Source organism: Myotis myotis, unplaced genomic scaffold (genome assembly GCF_014108235.1).
Source record: "Myotis myotis isolate mMyoMyo1 unplaced genomic scaffold, mMyoMyo1.p scaffold_m19_p_1, whole genome shotgun sequence".
Lineage (NCBI taxonomy): Eukaryota > Metazoa > Chordata > Mammalia > Chiroptera > Vespertilionidae > Myotis > Myotis myotis.
In genome coordinates this window covers 168,246,469-168,259,361 of record NW_023416313.1, presented here as the reverse complement: position 1 = coordinate 168,259,361, position 12,893 = coordinate 168,246,469, and the positions used below count along the sequence as shown (strand labels likewise).

General features: G+C 41.8%; 1 protein-coding gene across 1 annotated transcript in view; it reads left to right on the top strand.

Annotated features, from left to right (window-relative positions):
• Nucleotides 1–379: 379 nt before the first annotated feature.
• LOC118664564 (aromatase) overlaps nucleotides 380–12,893 on the top strand; it is a 32,660-nt gene continuing 20,146 nt past the window's right edge. Inside the window, exons 1-2 of the mRNA XM_036324779.1 lie at nucleotides 380–527; nucleotides 6,721–6,871. Coding sequence (XP_036180672.1) covers nucleotides 380–527; nucleotides 6,721–6,871 — 299 coding nt within the window. The remainder of the gene's footprint in view (nucleotides 528–6,720; nucleotides 6,872–12,893) is intronic.

Below are 12,893 nucleotides of genomic sequence, written 5' to 3'. Positions count from 1 at the left end.
AGCTTCATTTTCTTGTATTTTGGTAAGAAATCTGGCTCTCAATTGGGAATTCAGTCACTCTATCCACTCAAGGGCAAAATGATAAGGTTCTATCAGACCAAGCGTCTAAATGAACCTGAGACTATCAAGGTCAGAAATGCTGCATGTCAAGCCAAAAGATCTCTCTTGGGCTTGCTTGTTTTGACTTGTACCCACAGGTCAAATTTGTCTTGTCTAAGTGTCCAATCGCGTTATAAAACAAAGTGCAGCTCTCTGCACTACAGCATCTTCTCAAGGGACAGGAGTCCTAGCTGTACCTCTTGGGGGATTCTCTAATTTTTCGGCCCCTTTGATTTCCACAGGACTTTAACGTGCCTCCCTTGAGATCGAGGAACACAGGATGATTCTGGAAATGCTGAACCCGGTGCATTATAACATCACCAGCGCAATAGTGCCCGAAGCCGTTCCTGTTGCCACCATGCCCATCCTGCTGCTCACTGGCTTTCTCTTTTTGGTCTGGAATTATGAGGACACATCCTCAATCCCAGGTAAGTTATCATTTAGTTTTGTATCTAAGATTATTTACTTGGTCTTTTGGTCCATGAGGATAAAGAAAATTTTATAAAAGACACAGAGAAAACCTGGGGAGATGGCTGAACCCCACAGCAACATTGGCAAATGAAGAGTCGGGTGAAAATTTTTATATCAATTATCTGTACATTTTAAATGAAAGCATTTTAAAATATATTAGATAATACCTTCTACTCTGTGGTTGTCTCTGGTAAGGCAGACTTGGCACAAACCCTTTAAGGTAAGTTTGAGACTGGGAGGAGCAAGGTAAAAATTCAGGGGTTTTTGTTGATGTCTATTTGTTGAATTCAAATTCATACCAATTTTGCTCTGAAGGTGGAAAAGTCTCTGGAATGCCTTCTGTACTCCTTTCCTTCTCCTTCCCACTCTGCTTCATCCAGGCCTTCTCCATGCCATCCCTTAACCCCCCTCTCATTTTCTTTTGTTCTTAAGGGGAGTGGGTGATAATGGTACCACCATAAGGACTGGATGGGGCTGGGCAGGTGGAAGAATGAGGACCACTACAATTCCCTTTGAACGTCACACCCGGATAGATTTTTCAATAAGATCTGTGGGTCAATCAAAAGTAGAGTATAATATAAATAACCAGGTAAATTCAATAGAAACCCCCACCACTCCATCACCATCAGATTAATTCAGAATGAATCAGAAGTATCGGATTAGTTCTTTAGTTTTCAGTGAAAATTCCTTGTGGCAGGCATCTTCCCCAATTCCATAAGCTATACAGTAAGACTGTATTTCAGGAGCATAGTCATTACACACTTCCAAGCATGGGGGTGCCTCCACACAGAGTAATTTAGAGCCGAAGTATGGGGCTGGTGCAAAGTGCCCTGTGTCTGGATTCTTTAAGAATTTCCAGAGAACTGCTTGTCTCTCTGTCTAATTCAGCCTGATACTTCAGGTTACTTCAATGCCAATTTAACAGAACATTTAATTTTGTTCTCTACTCCCTGATGGGGTCTGAGGGAAGATTCTTCCATGGTTTTTAACTTGAAATCCTTTCTCACTGAACTTCTTCCCCAGTGGGCTCCCAGGTCAGATTCCAGGAATAGTAGAGGTGAGGTGGGTGCATTTTAAGCTAGCCCCCCCCCCCCCCCCACACACACACAGATATTTATGCTGCAGGTAGTGGTAGAACTCCCTCAGCCCCATGAGTGAAGAGATCAGTCTAGGGCAGTGATGGCGAACCTTTTGAGCTCGGCGTGTCAGCATTTTGAAAACCCTAACTTAACTCTGGTGCCGTGTCACATATAGAAATTTTTTGATAGTTGCAACCATAGTAAAACAAAGACATATATTTTATATTTATTTTATATATTTAAATGCCATTTAGCAAAGAAAAATCAACCAAAAAAAATGAGTTCGCGTGTCACCTGACACACGTGTTATAGGTTCGCCATCACTGGTCTAGGGGGCAAGCATGAGAAGTGGCATCCCTGGAGCTATGGGTCAGGAGCCTCAGTGGCCGCCCATTCTGCCCCCTGCTGTGGGCTGGGGACACCACGCTGCCATACACTGACAGGTCACATAATGCTGTGGCTCTCAGCCACACGTGAAGTGGGGGCCCCGTGCTGATATTTGAAAAAAAAATTTCCCCAAGTGATTTTTCCTGAGCAGCCAGGGTTGAGAGCCACAGATATAAGCCCAACACCTTCATTTGACAGAAGGGGACACTAAGCCCCAGAGAGGCGATCTGTTTTGACAAGAATGAGAAACCATGAAGTTCAACCTCCCCATTTTACAGGTGAGAGGGAAATGGCCTGTCAGATGCCCAGGTGCATGGAAAGTGAAAGCACAGGTGTGGCGGGGCAACCGGAAGTCCTGCTTCTCCCGTGGCTGCTCATTTTGCAAGCCAGGGAGCTTCTAGGTCCAGGCTTTCCCTTTGCAAATGTGAGGTCTGCTCAGACTCTGAGATCCCACATTCCTTGTTAGGAAAGGAAAAGTGAGGAAATTGGCCTTGCTGGGGTAGTTCCAACCAATACTTCTAAACTCCTTTGGCCAGTTCCCTCTTATCACTGGTCTCTGGGTTCTCAATTTTACAGGTTTGGGGAAGCTCAGGGTCAGCGAAAGCCAAAGAGGCTTAAGAAGGTGCAATGATTCAAAGCCCTTAAGTTTAAGTTATAGTTTACAACAAAGCAACTTCATACCTACTTTCTCTTGTGATCCTCATAGCACTCTGGTGGGGTGGGTGTATTTCTGCCTATTTTGCAGGTAAAGAACCTGAAACTAAAAGAGGGTAGATATTGCATGGCTACTAAGTGATGAAACTTGGACTCAAATCTAAGCTTCTTCGACCCACACGTACTGAGTGTCCCTGCTATATCAGGCTCTGGGAGGTGAGGGAGACGGGGGGTATAGAGGTGATGCACAGGCAGGTGACTCCGTGCCAGGGAGAGCTATGAGAGTCTGGATGAGGACTTAGGAGCTCTAGAAGCTTCAGTTCTGGGGAAATGCCACGAGTTCACTGATCTCTGTGCAGGATTCACAGTTCCCGGCACCTGGCAGCTCTTCCTTCCCCCAAAACACACAGCCATTCCCCAAACTTGCACATGAGTCTTCTCCCCCAGAGCCTCTCTCTGCTCTGGGCACCAGATCCCCAGAGGGGACATGGGGGAAAGGACACAGAAATATATTCTCTTTTCTCCCCTAAGAAAATATTTTATGGAATAGAGCACAGATAAATATGTCATCACACTCCAGGAGAAAAAATAGAATGTTAGCAGAGTCCCCAAAAATGGCTCTTGTGTCTTTTCAATCATACCCTCTCTCCCCACAGAGGTAAATGTGCTTCTGTTAGGTGGCAATTACTTCCTGCTTTTTTACAGTTTTACCACCTAATTTCACATCCCCAATCAATATAGTTTAGTGCTGCCTGATTTTAAATGTTTTAGCAATGGAATCCTACATTACTTGCTTTTCTATTTTGCTTCTTTTGCTCAGTTTTATACTTGTAAGATTCATCCTGGTGGTGGCCTGCAGCTGCAGCTCATATGGGCTGTAGTTACACAAACATCTTATATTTAATTACTGTTTCTACTGTTGAAAGACATGTGGGGTGTCTTCAGTTTGGGGCTATTGTGAATAGTGCTGCTGGAAACATCCGTGTGTGCAGGTTTCTCTAGGGCAGCAGTTCTCAACCTGTGGGTCGCGACCATCGGAAAACACATATAGCATATCAAATATTTACATTATGATTCATAACAGTAGCAAAATTACAATTATGAAGTAGCAACAAAAATAATTTTATGGTCGGGGGTCACCACAACATGAGGAACTATATTGAAGGGTCGCAGCATTAGGAAGGTTGAGAAAAACTGCTCTAGGGTGTATACCTAGTGTGAAATACCTTTCACACAACAGCTTCTTGATTAGATAGCAGGCAAGAGGCCCAGTTGTTGGCTTCACAAAGGCTGTCTCTATACTAAATTGCAATAAAGCATTTACTGTTCCTCTTAGGGCAGTGATGGCGAACCTTTTGAGTTTGGCGTGTCAGCATTTTGGAAAACCCTAATTTAACTCTGGTGCTGTGTCACATATAGAAATTTTTTGATATTTGCAACCATAGTAAAACAAAGACTTACATTTTTTATATTTATTTTATATATTTAAATGCCATTTAACAAAGAAAAATCAACCAAAAAAATGAGTTCGCGTGTCACCTCTGACACACGTGTCATAGGTTCGCCATCACTGTCTTAGGGTGAAAACAGTTCCTGCATCTGCTGCATGCCTAGATAAGCATCTCCAAAACCAAGAGAGCAGCTTAATATGTGGCTGAAACCAGAATATTTCCCTAATGTCCTACTGAAGTTTCTCCCCTCCTAAAGCATTCTTCTCTCTAGCTGGAAGGTGTAAGATATGTGTGTAAATGAAAGGATCATATTGTGTTATAATTGCTTGATTTTGCACTTTTTCTTCACATAGTCTCCTCTCCTGCCCAGGACTCTGCTGAGGACCTACTTACACTTATCATCTCATCTCTAGTCCCTAATTTGAAGCTAGTGTCTACACATAGCTGGGTCTCAATGTTGATTGGATGAATTAAGCTGACCTATGAATGATCACTAAGGACCCAACACTCTGATTCTCTTCTGGTTAGAACACTCAGGTTTCCAACCTAAGTAAAGTTCATTGCAATCTCCCTTTTGAGTAGACACAGCTCTGCACTGGCATCTTTTATATTTGAATGGTAGTTCCCAAACTTTTAGATAAAAAATGTTTCTCATGAGCCTAGGACAGTGGTCGGCAAACTGCAGCTCGCGAGCCACATGTGGCTCTTTGGCCCCTTGAGTGTGGCTCTTCCACAAAATACCGACTTCTGCACATGGGCCACGAAGTTTCAATCGCACTGTACGTGCGTGCCCGCAAGTGGTATTTTGTGAAAGAGCCATACTCAAGGGGCCAAAGAGCCACATGTGACTCATGAGCCGCAGTTTACCGACCACAGGCCTAGGACATTGAGTAAGCAAATGCTGAATAAATCTACTTCCAAATAGCCAGATGTTTGACCTCATTTGGAATAAATGTATTTGATACAATGATATTTTTCTATTTTTATAAAAATATAAGCGCAACCTAAAATACTCTAAAAAACTGACATGTAAAAGTTTATTTTCTATAGTATATATACATCTAATTAATTTTAAAAATTCATTCAGAAAACATTTATGGATCATCTACAATGTTTCAAGTTGTAACTATCCAGGATTTTGTTGTTATACATATTTCAACTGATAGCAGGTTAGTATATCTCATGACATCTTTAAGGAAACACATATTCAATTAAACTTGCTTATTTAAATCTTTTTAAGAACTTAAGGAAATTATTTTATATAAAGTCAGTTATCTACTTATAGTGTTATTAGTATAAAAGATTAAGAACCCTTTGAAAATGTTTTTCTTTTATAGATGTGAACGAAGTTCTTCATGTTAAAAAACAAACAAAAAACAGCTAACAGTCTTGCCCACATTAATGCAACTCTTGCATAGTTAAGAACTTTGCCAAATTTGGAACTAAACATCTAATTTAGATTACTTAAGAAAAAGTTTAGATTATCTAGATTATTATTACACAACTACTGCCCATAAAGTGAGAGTAATGTCTCACACAGTTGTGCATGTTTTGCTTTATAACTATTTCACTAACAGAATGGACTTAAAGGAGAAGATTTAGAAAACTAATACATACTTTATAAATTCCTAAAATCTTGCCTAGAAGCCTTTGTCTAACTTTTCATCACCACTGGTAAATTCAAGCTACCAAGTTGGTTGGAGCATCTTCCCAGTCAGGGTGTATACAAGAATCAACCAATGAATGCATAAATACATGGAACAATAAATCAGTGTTTCTCTCTCTCTCCTTTCATCTTTCTCTAAAATCAATAAATAAATTAAATGATTTTTTAAAAATTCTGCCTTTGTCTGCATAAGCAAGGATGAAAGTGGCTGAGTAAAACCACATTGAAGAACTAAAACTCTGGTCTAAAAACTGATCAGACTCACTGCCCACTTACAAGTTTTAGGTTTATTTTGCCTAATGAGATTTAGCTTAAGATTCTTTTCTTAAACTGAGTCCTTTTTGAAGGAAAAAGGATGAATATTATTTGTTTAGACATTACCTTTGCAGACCATGTTTTTCTTAGTTTAAAAGGTTACACCATAAAATTTTTTTCAAAGTTTATACCAAAACTACAACCTAATTCTGATCTACCCATTAGGTCAGCTGGGGGATTTAAATCAAAAGTTTTCAGACAAAACTAGGTAGTCAAACAGATCTGTCAGCTTGTCACTTTCCCTGGGGTCTATGCTTATAACTGACAGACTGATTAACTTGTATTTGAAACTCATTGACACCATTTAACATGGCAAAAAAACAGTAGACACATGCCCTCGTTCATTCTGCATGAAATGATTGAGACCAAATGGAACTAGTATGGTGTGGACAATGAATTCCTTTTTACTCATGAAGGGGTAAAGAAATTCTAGTTAAGCTTACTGATTTATTTTTTTTTAATTTTTAGTGATTCACAGATATACATCAGGAGATGTAAAAAAAACACTTAGGTATAAAAGAACAAGAACAGCAGTAGAAAAGCAGTCTCTCTTTTTGGCATAACTGGAATGCTGACTGTGACTTGATGGTTTTCCTAGGTCCTGGCTATTGTATGGGACTTGGGCCCCTCATCTCCCACTTCAGGTTCCTGTGGATGGGGATTGGCAGTGCCTGCAACTATTACAACAAGATGTATGGAGAGTTCATGAGAGTCTGGGTATGTGGAGAGGAAACACTCATTATCAGCAAGTAAGTAATCAGAGACCCATTTTTAAAGTCAAAGCTGGGCTTTTTCCTATTCAAAAAACAAACTTACTTATTTTGATATCTTGCTATCTTTGCTCCTGAGGCTACGTTTTTACTAGTTCAGTGAAAGTGAGATATTTCTAGGTAAAAAATCTAACATTGCAAACCAGTGGAACAAACAATGAATGGGCTTTGCCTGAAGCCAGCACTACATAGATAAAGAACTCTGGGAAGCTGGGAAAGTATTCACAATCTCTCTAATCAGTGAATGTGGAGAATACAGATGGTCTGTTTTCAACAAAACATACTTTAGAGAGCGGCATTATCTTTTCTGCTTTCCTAAGCATGCCTGAGACAAAAATCTGACAGGACCAGTTTGCTAGGGTGTTTGTAATAACAGGCTAGTGGGCATTGCTAGAAGGGTAACAGTACATAAAGAAGCCATCCATCTGATGCTATCCTATTTATGACTGCATGCCGGTGTCCCAGCTGAGTGATCTTATTAAATAAAGCAGGAACACTATTGCCTATCAGAAGAAATGATGCCCTCCACTGTCATATTTTCTAGATAACTTCAGCAGATTGAATTTACTCCAGGGTTAATCAAATATGCATTGATTGTATAGAATTAGCTTTGTGAAATACCAGTTTTCTTATTTAGTAACTAGAGGCCCGGTGCAAGAATTCATTCATACATGGGTGGGGTCCCTTGGGGTGGGCTGTGAGGCTGGGGGCTGGAGCTGGGGCCCAGCTCACGCCCCCAGCCTCACAGCCCCACAGCCCTGCCTGGCACCTCACCTTGGCCTGGCACCGCCCCCTCACCTGCTCCACCATCCCACCTGCGGGGTGATTGATTGGGCCAGGGTCCCGGCCCAGCTCCCTCAGGACCTGGGAGCTAGACGGCAGCCCCTCGTTAGCTTGCTGTCTTCAGGACAATTGGTGGGGCAATCGAGCGCCCACTCACTCCTGCCGTGGCCTGGTGCTGCCCACTCACCTGCTCCACCATCCAGCAGCGGTCCCGCTCTTGTCAGGGCCCATCGGGGCTGGCAGCGCCTCCACTGCAGCGCCGCATCGCTGACATCTGCCATGTTCCATGCTTCCCCCTGGTGGTCAGTTCATGTCATAGCGAGTGGTCAAACTCCCAGGTGAGCTCTAGGTCAAGGGGACAATTTGCATATTAGGCTTTTATTATATAGGATCATAGAAAATGGAGAATGTCAGAAAGAGCATATTTGACTAGACTTTCAGATATCTTTACTAGATTGTTAGCAGCTTTGCCAACATTGTTTCATTAATGAATTTTTATATTTATAACACTTAATGGGGCTTTACCCACAAACTAAGGCTGGCCAGGGTCTTTTACTGATTAGAATGATTTGTTTAGATACATAGACTATCACCCAAAAGTAAAGTGAAGCATTTCTGGAAACTACACTGATTTTTTTTCAGGCCAATATTACATATATCATTTCATAAAATACCATATTACCCTCAAAGCCCAATTCTCTGAACCAAATACTTGAAAGAAGGAAGTAAGGGAGAAAAATGTCTTGATCCTTCCAAATATTGTTAACTATTTTAATGTTATTTTTGACCAATCTAACACCTCACTTTTTGCCTCGGTTTTTTCTGTTTCTTCAGTTTGGTGATGTTGCACTTTTAAGGCAGACCATGCTTACACAACTGATGTAAAGAGCTTCAGATGGAAATGTCACTTCATTCGGTTCACTCTGAAACACTCTAATGTAGTGGTTCTCCCAGAGTGGTCCCTCAGCCAGCAGTATCAACATACCTGGGAACTTATTATAAATGCACATTCTTGGGCCCCAACCTGACCCACTAATAGGAATGCCTGGGGTGGGCTCACTAACATGTTTTCAGAAGCTCGCCAGGTGGCTAGGGGCAGTCAAGTTTGAGAAGCACCCTCAGGGTTAGGCCATGATTACTCTTGGATTTCACTTCTCTTGAGCTATTGAACTGGTCAGCCAAATGTGAGTGAATTTGGTATGTTCTCATTTTAAAAATCAATATTTTACTCACTTTTGCAACTGACTGCAGTTTCCAAATGTCCTGGGACTGATGACATTTGGACCTAGGGATTGGACATCCCCAGCACAACAAGCTGCCTTCCCCGCCTCAGGTCAGCATCTGCCTTCCTTGTCACCTATTTCCCCCTGCAGACAGGTGCAGTGACCCACAGGATATTCATCCAAAAGGTTATCTGCCCACAGCTCAGGATCTGGAGCAGTGGTTCTCACCCATGCTGCACATTGAAGTCATTCAAAGAGCTTTGAAAACCCCAATGCTCAGGCATCAGCAGTGTTTAGAGCTCTCCGGGTGATTCCAAAGTGCTGAGGAGCTTGAGGGGGGAGAGGAGGTAAGAAGTTTCCAGAGCAGGGGTCCTTTCCCTGGGGCTGGGGGAACTGGAGTTGGAATGGTTTTGTCTTACTGTGTTACCCTTAGGTCTAGCTCAGGTGGTGGTTGTGTTCGACTAGAATTGGAGTGAAGAATGACGCATGGAGAAAGGAGCAGGGGACCAGAATAGAAATCACTCTTAGATCCTGGATGCTTACATCACCAGATAAATTCCCTGGAAGCCAAAGCCACTTCCTGAAGTGGGACCCTCACTGCAGTGAGGGGTGGGTGGCATCCAGCCACTCTGCTGTCCTAATTAGGAAAGTCACCTTAGCGACCTGACCAAGTCAGGCGCTGATTCACGCTGGAGACGTGGACACTACCCATCCTGCCCTTTCCCCCAGCTCTTCCAGTTCTTTCTTTGTCCTGTCCTCACAGGCTTTTCACTGGTTGGAGTCTTCGTGTTCTTTTTAATTGCCTCTGAGCCACTCAATTTTGTTAAGAGCCTACGCCCCCCCGACAGGAATAGGACATGTTTGTCCCTATTTCCTTTCCCTGCCTGTTCTTCAGGTCCCTTCCAGGACTACCTGTACCTCTTGAAAAGACCCCATTGGACCTCAGAAAGCTTTTTATTTTTATATAAATAGTTTGCCAGATCTCTTTTCTTTTGAAAAGTTTGAGATCTGTAGTGATTATAACTGTGTAGAGATTATGGCTCAACTTTTCTAACCAGTTTAGTTCTGAAGTGGTGAGGGTGCAGAACTTCGGGGCAAGAACCAGGAGTGGGGGTGGGGATGGGGGCTAGGCAGGCATGAGTGTTGCTGGGATGTGGCCTGAGCAACTCCAGGCTTTGGGGGAAGGTCCATCTAATCATCTGTACATAAAGTATGCACAATTCCCTAATCAGGTATGTGCTAAATCAATGAGGGTCTACAGAAGTTGTGCATGACACTATATGTCATACATAAATTATTTTTTGTCATGAATACAAAAAAATTGTGGAAAGCATTCATAAAGCAGAATTAGCAATGGACATGCTAATTAGGGTCATATTTGCATGTATATTAGCAATTAACATAGCAATTAGGGTTATAGTACATGTTTTAGGAAATTTATTCATTTACTCTTTTTTTTTAAATTCTCACCCAAGGATATGTTTTCTTTTTATTTATTTTAGAGAGAGAGGAAGGTAGAGGGAGAGAGGGAGAGAGAAATATTGATCATTTGCCTCCTGTAATGGCCCCAAACAACTGGGGATCGAACCTGCAACCTAGGTATATGCCCTGACCTTTTGGTATAAAGGGCAACACTCCAACCAACCAAGCCACACCAGCCAGGGCATATTCATTTATTCTTTAAACATATATTTATTGAAAATTTACTATTCTCAACACTAAACACTGGATGATCCTAAGTTATCATAATCATTATTGGTTCTCCATTTATTTATTAAATAAATATTTACTGAGAACTTACTATGTTCCCTGGATATCATAAACAAATCAGCCAAAGATCCCTACTGTCATAGAGAAATACGTTGGTCTATTGTTAATATGCTAACAATAAAGAAGTAAAATGTATAGTATATGAGTAGGGTAGCCAACCATCTCAGTTTTCCTAGAATTTGAGATTTCCTAGGATGTGGGATTTTTAATGCTGAAACTGGGACAATCTCAGGCAAACTAGGATGGTTGCTCACAAAGTTAACAGGTAGATATATGCTATACAGAAAATTAAAATAGGGTAGGGGAATGCGGAGGGTCTGTTGTAAGGTTGGGAGCACAATTGTAAATAAGTGGTCAAGGCAGACCTCATTGAGAAATAGCATGTAATTAAAGACCTAAAGAAAGTGAGTGGAAAAGCCATGCAAAAACCTAGAGGAAAAACATTCCAGAGAGAAGGAACAGCAAATGCAAAGGCACTGAGGTAAGAGTCTGTCTGAAACATGTAAGGAATAAGAAGGATAACAATATGGCTAGTGGAAGAATAGTGGAGACTGGGTTAGAGAGGGAATAGGATAGCCAAATCTTTTGGGGCCTTGCAGGCCATTGTAACAACTCTGGCCTGTACCCTGAGTGAGATTTAGAACCATTAAGGAGTTTAAGCAGAAGACATATCTGACTTATTCATGTTTCAGCAGAATCATTCATTCTGTTAGGAAAAGATGATGAGGGGACAAGGGATGGGTACAAAGAGAGAAATTAGTCAAAAAATGATGGTGGCTGGTCCAGGTGAGAGCAGTAAGGTAATAAGATGATGAAATAAAATTCTGGATATATTTTGAAGGCAAAGCCAATAGGTGCTAACAGATTGGATATTTGGTGTGAGAGTCAAGGTGATGCCACAGTTCATGCCTGAACACCTGCAAGGATGAAGATACTGAGTTATGTGAGATAGGTGGGACAAGTTTGGGATGGGGAGAAATCAGCTTTGATTCCATTTCAGACATTTTGACTTGTCAGGTCTTGTAGATGTCTAAGTGGTTTGTTGAGAAGCAAGGTCTAAGCCTTCCAACTGACAAACAAAACCTCACTGTTACCAATCCAATGCCAACAGGAGTCCATAGTCTGTGGTGCAGTGAAAGGAGTAATTTTATTCAGATAAAGAGTTTGCAAATCACAGAAAGGCGGCCTCCAGTAGAAACTGAAAGTGTGCACCTCCAAAGCAAATAGGAGGCTCACATATATAAAGTGCCCACCTTGGACCCTGATTGATCCATTTTATGCAAATGAGAAATCCAAATTTATATCATTTGATTGGTCTAAATAACACTGTCCTGAACGGTTGGATTAGTAGATCTTGATTGGTCTTAGGGAGCTGCTTTCATTGGTTGGGAAAGATACAAATGAGGGCATAAAGACCTAAAGAAAGTGAGGGAGAAAGCCATGCAGCTCTGATTGGACAGGGCAGGTCTCAGTCCATTTGTCAAAATATGATTCTAGTAACTCCTTTATAAGGTTTGGCTCAGTGAGCAGGAACACAATGCAGGGGGGTTGGCAGCTCAGTCTGTGGCTTTTCCCTGATATGCAGTGTGCATGTAAACAATGGCTGCTAGACTCTGATTATGAATTTGGGCACAGTTAACCACAAGGAGTCCTTCTTGGCAGATATATTCCTTCCTGGGGGCCACAAGATCCTCCACCATAGTCAGAAACTAGCAAAGGAAGCTAGACAGAGAAAGGGAAACCAGGAGAGGATGGTGGTCTGAACACCAGGTGGCAAATACATATCAGGGAAGAGGGGATTGCTAACCATAACATGTAAATACAGAGATCTGAGTGTTGCATTTAGCAATAGGAAGGTCACAGATAACCTTGACAAGAGCATGGTGGGGACAAGAGAGTGGTTAAGGCAAAAGTCTGACTAGAGTAAAGAATGGGGGAAGAAGAATTGGAGGCAGCAGGTGAAATAAATTTTCCAAGCAGTTTGCCATAAAGTAGGAATTTCATCCACAGGAACAGGAGGGAAGGCTGAATATATGGGCACAGATCCTGATGGTTGAAGCTTGCAGAGATTCCAGTTGCTTCTGTTTTCTCAGTAAAACTGGAAATAAAGTCTTTAACTGAGAGTGAGGGAGGAGGAAGTGGAACATTTGAAGAGAGAGGAGGCAGGATACAACAGTCATCTGGAAGAGTGAGTGAGTGAATGGCCTAGGGAAATGTAGTAGACT